General features: G+C 36.5%; 1 protein-coding gene across 1 annotated transcript; it reads right to left on the bottom strand.

The window, feature by feature from the left end:
- Positions 1–1,373: 1,373 nt before the first annotated feature.
- Positions 1,374–1,859, bottom strand: LOC117176605 (uncharacterized mitochondrial protein AtMg00860-like). Its single transcript, XM_033366857.1, has one exon. It carries the CDS (start codon positions 1,857–1,859, stop codon positions 1,374–1,376), a length of 486 nt encoding a protein of 161 aa, XP_033222748.1.
- Between the last annotated feature and the right edge of the window lie 18,090 nt (positions 1,860–19,949).

The following is a 19,949-nucleotide window of genomic DNA, read 5'->3' as shown; positions in this document are numbered from 1 at the left end:
GAAGTTTCTACCAAAATGCAGTACCTAAACGTACTTTATTGCACTCTAATACATTTCCCAAAGTTTCAGCTCGATATTTTATTTACAAAAAAAGTTCTCAGGCTCAAAAAAACATTCAGTGAACTAAAAAACTGTGGTCGGTAATATAGGTATTTAGCTGTGTCACATGCCCTTAATCTTATCTTGCGAGAATGACGATACAGAAGTCTGCGGTCTGTTCATATCTACCGTACGCTAGTCATATAAAGGTTTAGAGGAACTACTTGTCCGTCTTCCGTCTCTAATTCGTATACTGAAGGTCCTACAACGCGTACCACGACGTATGGTCCTTGGTTTTTACCCCCAAAACCTCTCGTTACGCCCTTTTAGGCTGATGATGTCACCTGCTGTTTTCGCATGAACCAATATTCTACTTGAGATACCGCGTGTCGCCGCCTTTTGTCGTAATTTACCTTCTGACAGTCGAACGTTTTCTCGTGTTGTAGGGAGACTAGGTCTTGTAGCTCTTTTAATTTAATCATTCTTTGCCTCCATTCCTCATGGTCTGGTGGAGGCAATTCGGTCGGTTCCTCGACCCTTCGGCGCAGGCTATTGCACGGCTTCGGTTCCCTACCCAAACTTAAATAACCCGGGCTAACACCCGTGGTGCTATGCACGGCCGTATTGTAGGCGAACCGAAAAGCTTTGAGATACACTTCCCATTGCCGAAGGTCTTGCACTACATACGCTGAGATCATTGTCTTGAGGACTCGATTGACACGCTCCACAGGGTCCGCCTGCGGATGATACACCGGAGTGAACGAGAGTCGGATTCCATAGGTCTCGGTCAACCCCCGAAATGCTTGGTTAACATATTCTGTTCCGTTATCCGACACAAGAACCTCCGGTGCGCCCCATCGGTTCAAAATGTTGTCCTCAAAAGCCTTGATAATGGTCTCGGCGTTAGTCCATCTCATGGGTGCTAACTCAACCCACTTGGTATAAAGGTCTTCGAATACCACTATATATTCGAAGCCTAAAGCTGTTTTTAGCCACGGGCCCATTACATCAGTGGCCACTACCGTCCAAGGTTGTTGCACTACCCTACGGCCCATAAGGCCCGCTGCAGGCCTTTGGTCAGCCTTGGTCCGCTGACAAGTGCCGCACGCCCGCACCCATAACAAGATATCCCGATACATACCTGGCCAGTAATATTGAATCGAGGCTCTCCGGTACGTCTTGTCTATTCTCAGATATGCGGCTTGGGGGTCATTGTGTGCCTCTAGGTCTTCGATAACATGATCTATCAACGGATTCGGACAGTATCGATAGAACATTCCATCCACTACCTTCCACCCACGGAATTTTCTGGGGGTCTCTTCAACCTCGCGCAGTCACTTACGATACCACTCGTCCTCCACCGGCTCCATGGCAGCTATGGGGATTGCTACTTCCTCCTCGTCCATTCGAGAAAGGGCATCAGGCACGTGGTGCAAAGCTCCTTTCCGGTGTACGACCTCAAAATCGTATTCGAGGAGGTCAAGTGCCCATCGCGCCAATCGACCTGTTGAATGGCGCGATAGGACGTCGAAATCCGGGTAAGTCAAGATCGGTGCCGTCGCGATTTGTTCTTTTAGCTTAGCGAACGCATTTTCCTGTTCCGTGACCCATTCCCATGGGACATTTGTTCTAAGTAGTTTAATTAGTGGTTTTGCGTCGGATGCAAAATCGGGTATAAAACGACGGTACCACGATGCCATGCCCAAGAACCGTCTCAGTTGCTTAATTGTTCTTGAGGCTGGGTATGAGAAAAGGGGCTCGATTTTGTCTGGATCTACCTGAAAACCCTTCTGATTAACTAGGAACCCGAGATAGCGCATGGTCCCCTCGACGTCTATGCTGTGGGTGATTCGGTCGGTGGCCGGAAGTACCTCAGGAGGGGGCCTAATAATCCTGGCAACTAACGTGTTCAGTTATTGTCGCTCCTCAGCTGTAATTTCCCTGAGGCCGCAACACTGGTCTAATGTTGCCGGACTTCCATCCCTCCTCTCCCTTTCCATCTCGGTATCTTTCTCGGTATAGTGGTGGACTGATTCCGGGTAGTCCGACATAAACCAAGTTCGTTTGCTCCCATCGTCTACGATTCCGAATGTGTGAATGAAGTCTATACCCAAGAATACTTGTTCGCCCATGCTTAGGACAATATGGATCTTCATCATTCGCGAAACACGATCGATCTCAATAGGGAGATAATACTTGGCTTGAACTTGGCTAACCGTACCATCCGCAGTCATAACTGCCTGATTTGGTGCCGTGTGCAGGGTCGCTTGATACCTCTCTGCGATAACCAAGACAATCTCTCCCATGACTGTTCGAGATGCACCGCCATCGATTAGAGCAAGGACCTTAGGGGTATTACCAATTCGGGCAGTCGTAAAGACTTACAAGGTAAACCCTCTGTCCTTCCTAGGGGGCTCCTTAATTTCTAATCGTAGCGCTAATGAAGGACCTTCATTTGGTGATGCAGTCGGGGGCTCATTTGATTTGAGCAGGGCCAGCATCACCTGATTCTCTTGCCAGGGGTTCGGTTTTTCCCTAATTCTCGTTCTCGTGTTCAGAACGACAGTATCCTCAATTTCTACCGTGCGCGTTACCGGGGTCTGGTTCGCCGAAGTCGACGAAGATTCTAAGGGAATGGGGTTCGTATCCGGGGCTATCCCCACTACTGCCGGCTCCGCTAACTCCAGCCTGTTCTCTTCCAGCAGGCATCGGTCGTCCTGAGGGGTCAATTCGGGAGTGGAGGAAGAAGGGTTGACCCTTACGCCTTCTCCCTTTTTCGGTTTTCCGAACAGTTTCCGGAAAGGTCACACTCTTTCGTGGTCATTTCCTCTTTGCCACAACGGCGACAATAATTGCGCCTCCGACTTTTGGGACAACCCATTTGGAAGTGACCCTTTTGTCAGCAGTTCCAACACGCGACCTCAGAATCATCCCACTTTTTTTTGGGTGAATGACTCTGAGTTCGCGTTCATAAGTTGGGCCGATTTCCCCTCAGACGACTTTGTTGAATTTATTCGGTTGCGAGAACCCCTATCGTTTCGTCTATGGGACTCGTCGAACCTGGGCTTGCTCGTGGGCTCTTCTCTATTCGAGTTCGTATCTGTTCCACGATTCTCGTTGCTAATGGCTGCGATAAGCGTTTTGATCAGGTCGGCTAACTCCGATGAACTCTGTGGAACTTTACTATCAGCAGAGGTCGGGGCGATAGCGGCCACAGAACTGTTCTTTTTAGCCGAGGGCCCCTTCCCTTTGTACGCGTATTCAGGAATAAGGGAATTTTCTGGGGGCGGTGGAGCGAGATCCTCGCCTAACGTGGATTATACGCGTTAATATTCCGCCGCCCGGACCACCAGGCCGTTATAGTCCGTAAATTCGTAGCGCCTGATGGCCCTCCTAAAATCGGATCTAAGATTCGCGTATACCCTATTCATTTGGATCTCGAGATCCATCGGCCTAGTTGAGAGCTGGTATAGGCCATACATGCAGGTTAGATAGTCCGCTACCGGTTCATCTTGGTCCTGTCTGCGTGAGAGGATCTGCTCTTCCAGCCTTTCCTAGTCGAAAGTAACCCCAAAACGGGCCTGAAAATGCCGCTTGCACTGGTTTCACGCGTTCCATCTCAATCTGTTCTGCGGGAACCAGTGCCACGCAATATCCTTTAAAAGGAAGGGCCTAGCCACTAACAGCTCCTTGTCCGTGAGGAAAGAGGCGGCTCTGCCCTCTTCGACCCTCCACAAGAAGTAGTCCACGCTTGAGCTCTTTTGTCCGTTGGAGCTAACCTTTCATCCTTCCACGATTCTTGTCACGTCCATTGGTTTGCTGAGGGGTCGTATGGGGCCTCGCCTCCATCCCTGAGCATACCCGTGACTCGTAATGCCTTCTGGTTCAAACTCATACGTACCTGTACGCCCAAGCGCGTCTCGCTGCGCATAGCCCCTATTTACTGGTCTTTCATCCCACTCGTGGGAGTACCTATTCTGCATATCCCGATTCTACTCTCTATTCTGTTGCCATAGCTCTCAATATGGCTTGTGTTGACCCTGTCCGCCCGTTCGGACATACCTTGTATCTTGGGCCGAGCTAAATTTTGCGCTTTGGTATGGTCTTGTAGACTCAAGCCCCCTATACCCTGTGTCGCATGGTCTACTCTTTGCTTCCCTTTGCTCTGAGAAATTTGAGGCCCATATCTATCATAATTATCGAATCCGCCTCTAATTGCCCCTAGTCTATCGTGCTCAAGCTCTTCTTCCCTTGCTAATATCGGGTTCATTTGTGGAAAGAAGCTTGACGCTGGGTAATGCTCGGCGGTCCGGACCGTTCGGTGCTCTTTACTTTCCCATGGCCTTTGCTCGCGGTGCTCATAAGAAGCAAATTCTTGTGTCGCGGGGTCTCGATAATCCCCCGGGTGCCGGTAGCCCTCTGTTTCTATGGTCTGGTCCCAGTTTTCCGTTGCGCGGTGCTGAGTCGATATATTAAGTGGAGCTTGCTGGATCCAGCTGTTCCAATCGTTCTGCGGACGCATGCCCCTAATAAACGCGGTGGTAAAAATCGGCTGCGAGGTCGTTACTAAAGGAGCACACGTTAGGGCGTTCACGGTTGGTGGGTAGTATGTCGCCTGATCCGTAGGTCCGCTTACCCATGGACACATAATGCTACGGCTCGGCGGTACCGACGCTTCGTTTTCCCGATTTCGGCTTGGTATGCTCTGAGCCCTACTGTGGCTCTCAGACCTCCTGATCACCCCTTGCTCTTTTCGCGATATTGCGCTGTCTCCGGAAACCGTGTAGCCTAACTGTGAGGTCGTGTCTTGGCGCTCGTCCGTCCAACTGGCCCTAGCCTTAATTACGCGAGGCCTAGTGTCAAAATTCGCGAAACGGGCGTCTCCTACACCGTTAGCTTCCATGCTCTCACTAACCGGTGTCGGCGAACTTGGTACTAATTTTCCGTAGACCCTATCGACACTCTAGATCGGATCGTGAAATAATAATGGGGATAGTGGCAGATCTGGTTGAAAACGGTATAATTCGTGAAAGTACATCTTCGCACGCAAGTCCTGTAATACTTCTCTGAATGGAAAATGGGTAACCACGAATGGCTATAGATTACCGGGGGCTTAATAAAATTACCAAGCGAATCCAATACCCTTTTCCATTAGCAGACGATCAAATAGATCAAATTTCTAACAAGCGGGTTTTTACTTCATTAGATTTAAAATCCGGGTTTTATCAAATCTCAATCCATCCTGATTCTATAGAGAAAACTGCATTTATCACAGAAGATGGACATTGGGAGTGTTTACGAGTGGCATTTGGATTAGTTAATGCTCCTGCCATTTTTCAAAAAACACTGATCCGAGTTTTGAAGGGTTGTGCATTTGTTTATATGGATGATATTCTAATTGCCACAGAAACAATAGATGAAGGCTTTAAACAACTTGAGATAGTGTTAAAGGCTCTGCAAGCGAATAATCTAACTCTAAACCTTAGCAAATGCAAAATTTTTCAAAGCAGGATTGATTATTTAGGTCGTGAAATTTCTAGTGAGGGGGTTACACCAGGAAAGCATAAGATTGATGCCATTTTGAAAGTTGCGAATCCAACAAATGTGAAGCAAGTCAGACAGTATCTAGGTCTTTCTGGATATTTCTGCAAGTTTATCAAAGATTTTGGGCGTAAAGTTGCCCCATTAACGAATCTATTATGAAAAAATGTACCCTGGTCTTGGGGAGAAAAAGAAAGCGAAGTAGTTAAAGAAATGAAAACAATATTAGTTAATCGAACCGATTTAAACCATTTATGATCCTAATTGTGAAACAGAAGTGCTACGACTCCTACGATTTAGAGACCTTGGCAGTTTTCGTCGCTTTGAAAAATTCCCGAGTTTATTTACTAGGAATTAAATTTACGGTCGTTACAGATTGCAGTGCATAACGTGCTACTGCAAATAAGAAAGATATAGAGCCTCGAGTAGCTCGATGGTGGGTGCATCTTCAGGGCTACAATTAGGACGACCTAACGGTCAGGTTGGCCGAATGTAGAGCAGACAAGAACAAAGAGGTTATTCAGGAGAGCGAGTTCTGAACATCACGTATCATAAACATGCAGTGCCAAAAACACAGTCGCCGGCGTTGAGTCTAACCATTTTAAACCATAACTAATCTAGGCTCAAGCATGGCGGAGGCTTGGTTCAATCGTTGTCTGGAAAAGTCCCCTAAATATCGGCAATTCGATTGGGACTTTAGCCGAGTTCACTTTTCTGAGATATTCGAAATATTAAATGTATTCTTCTAACACATTTGTACTATAATAAATATTTTATGAGTTTAAAGACTTGCATTACACTCCTGAAAGACACTTTCAGTGTGGAGCTCATTTTATAAACAATTAATCCAGAAAAAAGTAGCGAACATTGCATGTGTGACAAATGACTCCTTTCAGCATTTTTAAATTACCTTTTATGTTTGTTTTTTTGTGAAGAGTTGACTTACGATCGTGCATTGTTCAAAGAAAATGTATTGTCCCGCAGACGGAGAAAAAATGTCAAGAGTAGCCAACTTCGGATGAACAAAGTGCCTGTTCTACCAAATTATTCTGCGCAATATTTTTTTAAATAGCAACTAAATATTCGAAAAGAATTTAGGTTTTATTTCTCCTGAGTTGATAACTTTCTAAACATTCTTCCAAAAATTAATGTAATCAAATCGTATTAAAGTAATACCTAATGGAACTATTACGTAATTTAAAAAAGATCTACTGTGACAAAAAAGCGAGATGCACGTACGACTACGGCAGTAATTTGCAGTAATTTGTTGGCGCAGAACGCCCTTGTAAAATTATAGCCACTTCCTCCTAATTGCTGGAAAACATTAGATGTTCTTTTTCTTTAGCTACAACTTTTTTGCTGATACCAGGTATTTACTTCACAGATGCAATGAAAGACTTGTTCTGATTCTCCAATTTGCATATTCAATCAATTAAGACGAAGAATTTTTGCCTTTTATTTTCGAAATCATATTGAGTAATTCTTTCAGGTAAATTATATGAAATATAAATTAATGTTTAAAATTGCAATAATGAAAAATGTGAAATTCCTGTAATTCATAGAGCGCATTAAAAACTCTATTTTTAGAAAAAACACAGTCTTATGATCATTTTGCTTAGAATTTAATTAGAGACGCTTTCTATCTAACGACGCTTTTTTCTCAATAAATCAGTTTCAAAATATTCTAATTTGGAAAAACGAAGAATTTTTAAAAATGTTGCTTAAAATAATATTCTATACCCAAAAGTTTCACACAAATTTGTCCTAACCTTTATTTTGATAAATTCCTTTAATTAAAATAGTTGAACTCGAGAATTCTCATAAAGTATAATATTTAGAATATTTTGCTCCTATGTTTTCAAAGATGGGGTCTCAAAAGAGGTTCTTAACATTCAATGACTGCCATACTAACAGTTGACTAACATCAAAATCCTTTCACAGCAATTTAGTAATGTTAGATTTTAGGACCAAAGTACTATGAATATGAACGAGGCTAGAATAATTCATGAACATTTATTACACTGATGGCTGACAGGTGAGCGTCCGAAAATTATTTCCTTCTTGACTCAAGGTCCCTTTTCAAAGTTTACTCTTATGGAAAATGCAGATTTCTAAAATCTAAATACCTCTTCCTAAAAGATGTTTAAAAATTTCCTTTAACTGGGTAATTTTTTTCGAAACAATTTCATTATTGATGAAAACATTTTAACTTTTTTTAATTTTTACGAAAAAATAAACCTTTTTTCTACATTCACTTTTTTTTGGACCAAGCTTTTTAAAAAAAATCGAAACATATTTTAAATTATATTAAATGCAAAAATATGAATCTTGTAATTCGTCTATTTTAAGGTCAGATCTCTTAAACGAAGAAAGAAGTATTGAGATCGTATAAAAAATTGTCTTTACAAATTATTGTTAACAAATAGCCATTTTTAAGAGCTAAATCCCTAAAGCTTTCACTCTATAATAACAAATTCACTCCAACTGTTTTACAAAATATACGTACCATTAATAAAATTTTGTATTGTTCATAAACTTACTTGCGTCATTATTTGTAACCATTTGTATGAAAAACACTACATTAACCGAATTTTCGATAAAATTTATTAGGCATTATGTGTATACAGCCTTATAAACATTATGTGCACAAAATAACGTCCAATAAAACATAAAAAATTATCACCTTCCGGTTTGAGTAATGGGTAGAGGTGGTGTTAGGAGCTATCCTGAATTTATTGGCATTATATTCATGTCCCAGAAGCAACGGCAAGTGGTTATTTTTTAAGGTCAACGAAACAATATAACTTTTGCGCCCCAAAAACTCGTTTTTCAACCTTAAGGGTTCGTTTTGGCCTTAAAATTTCACAAATTTATCGGGCTATATGCACTTATTCATTCATATGGCCATAGAAAAATATTTACTATTAATCAAATAATAGCTTCTCGTGCGAGAAAATATCGAAAGAATCTAAAGTTTTTCTTTGTACTTTTAAAACAGTCTAAATCAAAATTATAAAATTAGTCCGCCTGAATAATTTTTACATTCTCCTCTCAATGAGAAGGGATGTCAAAATTGACTTTCTTGGATTTCATGAAATCTCCAGGTTTCGAAATCCCTTGAATTAGAACAAATGATTTGTACCAAGGTGTCTGTCTGTACTGGGCTATAGGCATGATAACTTTCGAAAAAAATGATCAAATTAAATTGACCCATCCGAATATTAGTTTCATCAGTTTCATCAGTTCCATCAGTTTCCTTCATCAGAATATTGATTTAGGGATCAAATTAACAATTATGCGAAAAAATGAATTTTTTTGATCAGAGTGACCGTTTAATGCATTTGTTAATCAGTGGTGTTTATAAAAATGGTAAATATTTTTATTGTCCATTTCTGTAATGAAATACAACAACAAAAATACAACATAAAAAGATGCGCAAAGCACTTTGCGGTTCCAAAGTTTGTACAAGACATGTAACACGTCATCAGCATACAAATAAAAAACAACCTAAAGAACTTTGTGTCTTTTTTATCTTTACAAGTGACCAAGTACAGAGCGCATTTACAAACGAAAAGATTCGCTTGGCCTTACGTATGTTTTTGAATTGTGAAATATGTAGTTCGGATTCTGATCGGAAATCCAAGGGAAATAAGTCCCGTATAGATACGGCTATACATTAGCAACGAACGTTCTGGTAAATTTGGAACAGCCGCTAATACGAATTGTTAAAAAAAAAATAATTTTGTATTGCAAAATATAAAAAAGTATTATTTCTAACCAAATAGTGTATCTAGTTCGAGTGAGATTGCACTTATGTATATTTTTAGTTTATACGACAGTCTAGCATTTGAAAAATTAAGAGAAAACAAACGAACATGAAAATTTCAATTAAAATAATGCACGAAATGAAAATAGCCAAGAGAAGAAAAACTTAAAAGCACTAAAAGATAATTACAACAACTTTTTGAATTTTCATAAAAAATTGAAACTTCAAATTTTTATCGCGAAAAAAATAATGAAAAACATAAAATTTCATTTTGCGGTCAAACTATTAAAAGTACGAAAAAAGGGAGATCAGACCAAAATTGTACACCCAAAAAAGACACAAATTTGTTGTTGATCTTTTTTTGATAAGATGCGTATTTTTTGTTTTAATCGTGAAAAATGACATTAAAAATAAACAAAATAAATTTTGGAAAAACGCACAAGATACAATATAATGTTTAATAACAAATTTGTTTTTAAATCATATCTGAGAATTTGCTTTTAAAGAACTTTAACAAAAGATAATTCAGAATCGCTAAATTTCAGTTGTCGGTGTACATCCCTTACATTTTCGCCCAGGACTTGTCTAGGCACAGATGTAGGGGTTGTACAATAACGCAGCTCAAAGCGTGAGTTAGAAACATTATCGAGCTTGAGGTACGAAATCCACCAAGTGCGCACCCTCAACGTTTCGAGCCGCACTCGCAGCGTTCGATTAGAGTATGTCCGCGCTGCGGCAAGATTTTTATTATGAAGTGACAATTCTAGAAGATTTCCTCTGAAAAATAGCATTTGTTAACAAAAATTTACGAAGATAATTTTCATTTCATCTTACTATTTCTTTCTCCTGTCAAAAGATTTAACCTCGAAATAGACAAAGTAGAAAATTAAAATTTTGTTAAATAGTCAATTCTGAGATGATTTTTTTCATAAATAATTCAATTTTCTTTTAATTGTTAAAATAAAAACTAAGCATACAGAATTAGTATTAGTAGTAAATAGGCTACCAAGTTGTTTCTAGAATCCAAAATTTTACTAAGAATGTCTGAAGGGCTGATGGAAGAGTGATGGTCTAGGATTTGAGAAAAGATGATAGGAACGAGAAAGCGACAGAAAGGTGTAGGTGGGTGACAACGAGAAGGGGGAAGTGATTATAGGGGGAGGATAGATTGCTTAGGGTGAGGGTTTGGTGGGAAAATAGGACAAAAGAGACGGATAGGGGAAAAGGATGTGATGAGGAAGAAGACATGGGAATAGAAGTATAGGTGGTTTGGATCCTGAGGAGAAGGAGTAGCAAAGTTGATGAGGGCGGAGACGATGGTCAGAATGCTGGCAAGGGGCCATCCATAAACTTCATGATACTATACTTTTTTCGGGGAAAGGGGACGTCTAGCCTTGTTTTACATAATGGCGATAAAACTGCGGGGAAAAGTTCGAAAAAGCGTTACAAGGGGAGAGAGTGGATCAAAATTGTTGAAAAATTGCGTTAGGTAATTTATGGATGGCTCCTAAGGGTAACGAGGGATGTTAAAGAGGGTTAGTGCAGAGTGATGAAAGAAGTGGTTGGTTAAGGGGGTAAGAGAGTCGAGGTGGAAGAGTGGGGTAGGTTATTTAGGAGTTGAAGAGAGGGAATTAAATAGGTGATGTGGTGGGAGTGCTTAGGACAGGGATGAGAAGAGGTAAAGAGTTCTTGAAGTTTCGTCAAGGGAGTTTACGAACTGATTTTTTCAGAAAAAATACGCAAAAGCCGTCTCACGTTTCCTCCAGAAGAGTTATCGACCAACCAAAAATAGACATTCGAAGACCTTCGGTGACTGAGGTCGCTTTATATCTATATCCTTCAAGATCTACAATAAGTCACAGGTCACGGCACGTCTCTCAGGATATTAAGTCTCATCCCAGATCTTACTTAAATTAAAATGTTTATTAAAAATGTGAAAATTATAACGTGCTAATAAAATTAGTTAAACTTTGATATCAATGCTTTATTTATTATAGTCTGGAACTTGAACCCTTTAGTAATTATACCCTGTTCCTTTTTTTTTAATTTGCTGGCCAAAGCTTTGAAAATACGTCTTATCGCCTTACTGGAATATGTATATAGTAGAAATAAAGAACTTATTATAATATGCACTGGTTGGAAACTCGAACGATCAATTTTACAACAGTTTTAATACATTTGGATTAAAAGATTGTATTTTGCAATGGGTTGGTCGTAGCTGCCATGATAGAAGAGAGACACCCGAAGCAAATTTTCGTTTAAAAAATAAAACAGCTGACCTAATTACCTAATTTTGGTAAATATCCGCGAAGCATTACCCGTTACATCGCAGTTGCTTCTTATGTCCTAACTTTTTTTGTTGTACGAAAACTGAAAATTTAGAATGTTTGTCATAATTTCGTATAAATTTAGCGTCTTGAATAAAAATGGTGTTGAACACTGAGAAAACGATATCGCATGAATTGCAATACATACCGTAATTCCAGCGCCATATATTGTAATTATCGCATTATAATAGTGTAAAATCGTGATATCGTACATTGCAAGATTTGACATTATATTATTATTTTATTTTATTATACTATATATACAAGGGTTCTAGTAGTGGCCAAGCGATGTTACGTAGTACATTATAATATCGTACAAAGCTCCGGAACCTGCTTCTACGTCATCATATTGCGCTTTATTTTAACATAGAGGTTTTGTGATATCTTCTTCTCCGGGAACATAAAAAACAACGCTGATTCTTAAAAGTACGCCTATTTGGTGATGTTTTGAATGGCTATAAAATTGAGACACCCGAAAATGAGAATGCAGCTATTTTCATATTATAGTTTGAAGAATTAAATTAGCTGGAAACATCCAACTCATACATTTTGTTCTATAAAATAAATTTCTTTTTTTATGGAATACTCCCCGACAAATACAGTACAATATTATATATCCCTGGGTCATATCATCCATGTTTTATAAGGGCGGACTTTTATCATTAGCCGAGATCAGAAGCTTACAAATTAGGATCAGAAGAGATTTAGTGCGTGAAGGAATATATAATCTAGAAGATTCTTTGTTATCGACTGGAAGATCTTCCCATGGCATTAGTGATAGAAGGGATGTATTGATTACGCCTTAAAAGGAAAAGATTAGAATAGGGAATGAGGTGATAGTGACAATGAATGTAATTCAAATATGTGTGAGTTTACCGAAAAGGAAAGTACTATGTCAGGGAAAAAAGAATGAAAAAAAAATTGACGATGCGGTCGTAAAGTGGGGCTTTAATTTAGAAATTATCGTCCTACGATCAGGACGAAGGTCCTAAAGTCGAAGGGCGAGCATTGGCTCGATGGCGAACTCGCATGTTCGTGTACGATAATCGACCTCGTTTCCCAACGAAGCCAACCTTAAAAATAGACTCTACGCCGCTGTTCGCACCTTCTCCGGTAATTCCAGACATAATTGCAATCCAGGCATTATTTAATTTTTTGATAATAATTATTGACTAAGCGATCAGAGCACTTTAGCTTCGGGCATCTAAGATTGTCAGGCTCTTATAAACTGAAAAGATAAAAAATTTTGTTATATTGTAAGAATAAAGTTGGAAATATTGATGGGATAAAAACGCTGCAAACAGTTGGTGAATGTTATAAATTTTGTTTGCATTTTTAATCCTTGACTGTGCTGACTTATTCTCCTGTATCGATTTCATCTTCGATTTATTTTTATACTATATTAGAAAACGTCTTTTTGTGGCGACTCGTATACGAGAAAGAGTATGTAGATTTTAATTAAACATTCGTTTTTTTATCATTTCAGTTTCGAAATTTTTTTTAATAGACATCTTTTACTTTATTATATAGACTTAATGATATTGCACTGAGAATAATTTAATAAAGAAAATAAAATTATAGAGATTAGTTATTTTTGAAAGGAAGATATTGGACAAGAGATGTGACAGGTTCTATGGTTTTGTTGAAAATTGTTATCAACAGAATACCTTTTTCATATAGCCATCGGTTGTATATCAAGGAACTAAAATGGAATCTTCACCAACGATTCTTTTAGAGTCTCAGTTATAAAGGACGCCAACTATGACTAGAGCTGCAATATTACCGCACCCCCAGATTTTCCTGCGTCTCAAAACTGGTGATTAATGAGTTTTCCGGTAGAAATAATGCAATTATTTATGATATTTATGATAATTTCCGAAAAACTTCCATGAATCCTAACGAAAGTTGAGGTGACCGTTGATTTAAATTTTCTGAAAATTCGTTCGACTCCCGAAGAGTTTGAAACTTTCAATATCTAATTTACGCCATGAGAAAAATAAAAATCGTTACCAATTTTTAGTGACATTTCTTTAAAATTCTATAAATACCGTTAATTTCGTTATATGATGGTGCATATTTTCTGACATTTTTATACATAACAAATATCTTTTATTGTAGAACTTATGGCGAGTTGAACACACAAAATTCGTATTTTGCTATTGCAGAAAAAAGTAATATTTTCTTCATTATTTCGTAAATTAATAAAAATTAAAAAATTAAAATTTGACTTGAAAAAAGTATGTCCCAGAAGCCATATAAAACGACGGCGTTTCGAGCGTATCCCCTTTTGATGACCAATTTAAGTGGACGAGACAATGATATTTTTAATTTGATTTATAAATTCTTCTATGTGAAGCAAGTTAAAAATATCAGTATTTTGGCCACTATATATGAGCTGTATATAACTTTTTTACCTGTGTATTTTTTTGGATGATCTCAAAAAGTCGAATTTTTCTAACAAGCAGAGGTCGCGAGGTGGTACATCGCCGATGCGACTGTAGCTTTACAGAATGAAAGTATATCAAAATCCATTAGTGGTATTTTTTATCCAATGGGCCTTAGTTTCAGAGATATGGAGGGTTGTGTATTTACTCGGGACCGCTGGATAATTGTAAATTAATAATAAACTTCAATGATGAGATAATTCGCTAGCTATTTTTAATGGAAAAATATTCGGATAGCAGCCATCTTTCTAAATCGGGTTATTCCTCTAACAGGTTTCAATCTGCCTGCACTCACAAAATAATACTAACAATAATTAGCAATCATATATTCAAAAAATGTTTCCATGTACTGATATTCTAATCACATTTCTTGTAAGCTATAGGAATGTATTAATGTTATTTAGAAATTAAAAATATTTGAACGAAATGTTTAAAAAAAAGTATTATCACTCCCTAAATTTTAGTCCCTGTAAATATTTATTAATTTTATTCAGTTTATTTTTCTTGCAATTCTTCCTACCTCATTTCTCAGGCTTTTAAGTGAAAAATGTCATCTTACATGTTTCAGAAAACGTTCTTATCGATGAATATGTCAAGAAAAAAAAGCAGCTGAGAGCTGCTTGCCCTAAAAGATGGGGCGATGAAAAGGGACAATTCAAACAGGTAAATCGCGCGAAAAAAGTTTTTAATATTAAATTTAACGAAAGGATATGAATTTATGACAAATGAAAAATAGTCGATTGTAGAAGAAATACTGCAGTCTCGCTAAAGAAGCTGTTTCGCGGGTACCCTTTATCAGAGTGTCCATTTTAATCTAAGAAAAAATTCGCGGTTATTTCCTGTGTCTTTCTCGGTTTGCAAACATTCTTCACAGTCGATAAAATAATAAAATTCGAACTCTGAGGATAAGCAATTTCACATTTGAACAAGTAAGAAACAAACTCATAATTAAAGCACTCAAATTGGAACTCTTGGATTTTTAACTTCTTAAATTGACGTTTTAAATTTTGTTAATCAAAAAACTTTGTATTCAAATGCAAATTCAGAATTTTTAACTTTGATAAATTATAGAGTCCAAAGATTTAGATTCAATTCCAAAAATATAAAGCCATGTTATCATTTTCAATGCTCTAAATGAAAGAATCAATCAAGGAACTTTAAAATTTTCAAAATTTTATTATTTTTCGCAATTTTAAGCTGGAAACATTGAAAATTAAAAAATTAATTTTTTTAACTAAACACTTCGTAAATTAGAAGGTAAATTATTTTCACTTTGAGTGGTTAAAATAACCTTGAAAAGATTTAAAATTTTATTTCTACATCTTGAGAAATATGAAAGTTGTTTAAAATTTTTTTTCAATTTAAAATTATTTTAAATGTTTTTTCACGACTTCTCAATATTTTGATAAGTAATAAATGGTGAAAGATCAATCTTTTTTGTCAGACATTTTTCACTTGAATTACTTTGAATTTTTAACTGTTGACAGGTTAAGGCAAACTTCTGGCTTTGGGAAAGAAATTAATGTCAAAAATTGTACGTGCGATAAATGTAATAATAATATGTACTGTGCTAATATAATAGGGTATCAAATTCTAAGCTTTATTTACCTCAATATATATTAGAAACTGAAAAAATAATTAAAATTAGCTCATTAGCCTAAAAATGCAATTCTTGGCACGGTTGACAAAATTATTGGCAGGGATGGCCCGAATTATTGGCACCCTAGTCATATGAAGATGAAATAGTGAAGGAATCAGATTAAACTAAACTTTAATAGTATCACCATTAAGTGAATAGTGAAGAGAAACATTGTTTATCAATTATTTTTCATTCATAAACAAATAGTCTGGCTTAAATTACTTAATTATCAGTATCTATCTAGTCCAAATTTAGAGGTTATGATCCTCGGCTTCTTTTGACTGCTTCAGCATAATTAGTACAATCGGTTGTTTTTTTTCGAAAATTGATTTTCTTTTTTGTTAGTGTCTTTAGCTTTTAACTTTCTTTCTCTAGTAACTCCTTCAGCAAAGTCAATCAGATCGTCAATATTTGAAAATTTTTTTTTTTTTTAGTTCACAGTCTTTTTGGTTCCTAACTTTTTTCTAATTCTATCTTCTTGGGCTTTTTCTGAAATTTAATTTCGCCGTTTTCGTTTTTGCTTTTTAGCTTCCTGAATCTTAGTTTTGTATATATTTTTCATTTTATTTTTTATAATTTCTAATCTCCCCATTCCTGCGATGTTAAAACATACCCAGTGGGCACAAAATTTGGCGACGTCTTTACGACATCATTGCGGCATCTTTACGACAACTTTACAACATCCTATGTCCATGTCATTTCGGTGTCTTTGCGATATCGTAAAGACATCGTTAGATCATTCGACTTATTTACGATATCGTAAAGACACCTTAACGACATGGACATAGAATGTCGTGAAGTTGTCGTAAAGATGTCGTAACGACATCGCCAAATATTGTGCCTACTGGGTAGATGTCTTTTGCCTTCATGTGCCTTCCTTTTCGTTTTGGGGTTAGAGGGAAACGCAAATAATCATGCATATTTCCGTCTTTACAAATTTTAATGCAATTTCTTATACGTGTTAGGTTGAAATCGCTTTTCGTCTCAAATCTGCAGAATCGTGTATTTAACAGGTTTTCAGAAGTGTTAAAAATTACAACCGAGATTCTGTTTTTATATGTAAATCAGGCAGTAATTTTATTGGATGGACTAGTTGTGAGTGATATATACATTGGACTGATTTGTCGTTAAGTCTACATCGCTAAATTGCGAATTTAGTCTTATTTCTGAATAACATATATCACTAAATATAATTACTTACTTAATTCTTTTAAGAACCGCTTTAGTAATTTAATTTAAAATATTGTTTTTACCTTTAAGTCGGTCTTCGATTCTGAATTTTACACAACAACAAACGAACATAATCATACATTTTCCGATTGCCAAGAATAGAAATCATTGCAAGAACCTACAATCCAATTCTTTGCAGTCGGTGCCAAGAATTACATAGAGTGCTTTAGATTGAAAATGTATTGGCACCTCCTATTATTCATTAAATAAATTATAGTAAAATCTTCGTTATTTGTTTATTAACAATTTTAACGTTTCCTCGAAATGTGCTGAAAAGAAAATAGCCACTTCCGTTAATTATAACGTTGCTAGGGGTGAATTGAAAACTGCAATTATCTAACCATTTTCTTTAGCTAACCTGAAAATTCTTGGCAGCCTCGAAACCAGGCTGAATTTTGTAATTTCAGAACACATAAATTATTGTTTAACATAAGATGAATACATATTACTACGAAAAAATGTCTTCACTATTAAAAAAAAAAAAAACAATTTGCTATTTATCTCTATTCTCTTATTATTTCATAAAATCTAGAGAAGGGTGCCAAAAATTGGGGGGGGGGGGGTGCCAAGAATTGGCGCTCTTACCCTATGTCTCTTCAAACTATAAACGCTTTCTCTTGGTTTCCGTCGACATTTTCGTAATGCCTGGTTACACCTGGTTATGCAACGCATAACTTAAGCACAGGGTGATTAAAAGCGAACTAAAACGAATGCCCTGGGACATTTTTACCACTGACTGAAAATAAATGAATTAGGCAATACGGTTAACCGCCGAGGATACTGCCCGCTTTTTTCATACACTCCTGCGTTGTTGTGGAGTTGCTCCGCTGACCTAGCAGCGTCAGTCTTTCGCCCCCCTTGCACCACCTTGTCATCTATAACGGGAACTTTTCTTGCGTGACTTTAGTGTACTTTAAACACAATGTAATGCAAATATCATTCGACCATCGAACATATTGAACTATTTTACCAAATATTTTCATTTGATTAAAAATATAGTGATGTAATAGATTATTAGTTCGGTAAAGGAATTATGGTACCTACTGAAAAAGTACTAGAGTTTTAACTTTGAACCCTTTAATGCAGAAAACAGGCACCACGGTCTGTCCTTTTTTCTACCTAATCCCCTTTTTACCATTTCCCCTCTTTTCCCATAAAAATTGAAAATTACACTAGAACACTTAAATCGAGAATGTTGACCCCATTCCCCCTCTCCACCACTTTTGTTTTAAAAAATTCCGATTAAGTTTTCAAGAATCGTAAATAGAAATTTAAAACATTATAAAACGCTCTGAAAGAGATTCTTTATGATGCTAGTAATTTCAAATATTTCATAAACAGCGGAAATATGGAGATTATTTAAGAAAATAGGTGAATAAACACGACCATGAATTTAGCTATACATATAGATTTGAAAATTGGGGAATTTATTTGAAAAAACTAATTGTCTAATCAAAAAAATAAAAAACATATTTGAAATCGGCTCAGCCATACCTCTAGGTGATTTTCGAATTATGCAAAAATAATGATTTTTAAACAATTTTATTGTTATAAACAAGTGGGAACGCAATATAAACAAGCCTAAATGCTGAAAAATATTTTCAAGCACATTACTGCATACTTTAATAAAATACCCCTAGGTGATTTTTGGATGAACGAAAAAAATGATTATTTAAACAGAAAAATCGCTGAAGGCCTCACATTCATATGTCTAGGTGATTTTTGAATCATTGAAAAAAAATTAGTTTTTAAACAATAATATTGTTTATAATATTTATAATTTGTTTAAACAACCAGTAAACAACAATTACAACTGACTGACAACTAGTTATCTAATATGGAATATTTTACAATGGAACTAAATTTTTCAAAATTAAAAAATTTCAATTGAAACATTGTTTTTACCCCCTTCACCCTGACTGGAAAAATCCATTGGAAATGATTTTTAAAATTGGGAACTATAGCTAGAACGAACTAATTGTCTCAGAAAAAAACTAAAGGTATCGTTGAAGGCCTCTCATCCATATCTCTAGGTGATTTTTGAATCATTGAAAAAAAATTATTATTTAAACAATGATCTTGTTTACAATATTTATAATTTGTTTAAACAATCAGTGAACAACAATTCCAACTGACTGACTACTAGATATCTAATATGGAATATTTTAAAATAGAAATAAATTTTCCAAAATGCAAAAATTCCAATGTAAACATTGTTATCACCCCTTCCACTCTGACTGGAAAAATCCATTGGAAATGATTTTTAAAATTGGGAACTATAGCTAGAACGAACTAATTGTCCTAGAAAAAAACTGAAGGTATCGTTGAAGGGCTCTCATCCATATCTCTAGGTGATTTTTGAATTATTGAAAAAAATTATTATTTAAACAATGATATTGTTTATTATATTTATAATTTGTTTAAATAATCAGTGAACAACAATTCCAACTGGCTGACAACTAGATATCTAATATGGAATATTTTAGAATGGAAATAAATTTTTCAAAATGCAAAAATTCCAATTTAAACATTGTTCTTACCCCCTCCACTCTGACTCGAAAAATCCATTGAAAATGATTTTTAAAATTGGGTACTATAGCTAGAACGAAGTAATTGTCCCGAAAAAAACAGAAGGTATCGTTGAATGCCTCTCATCCATATCTCTAGGTGATTTTCGAATCATTGAAAAAAATTATTATTTAAATAATGATATTGTTTATAATATTTAGAATTTGTTCAAACAATCAGTGAACAACAATTACAACTGACTGATAACTGGTTATCTGATATGGAATATTTTTAAATGGTTTTTTTCTGGGACATTAGTTCGAACTAGCTATAGTTCCCAATTTTAAAAATCATTTTCAATGGATTTTTCGAGTCAGAGTGGAGGGGGTAAAAACAATGTTAAAATTGGAATTTTTGCATCTTGAAAAATTTATTTCCATTCTAAAACATTCCAT

This window comes from Belonocnema kinseyi, chromosome 7 (assembly GCF_010883055.1).
Source record: "Belonocnema kinseyi isolate 2016_QV_RU_SX_M_011 chromosome 7, B_treatae_v1, whole genome shotgun sequence".
In the NCBI taxonomy this organism is placed as follows: domain Eukaryota; kingdom Metazoa; phylum Arthropoda; class Insecta; order Hymenoptera; family Cynipidae; genus Belonocnema; species Belonocnema kinseyi.
Note: the sequence above shows the minus strand (reverse complement) of the source record. Positions and strands in the feature narration are given on the sequence as shown.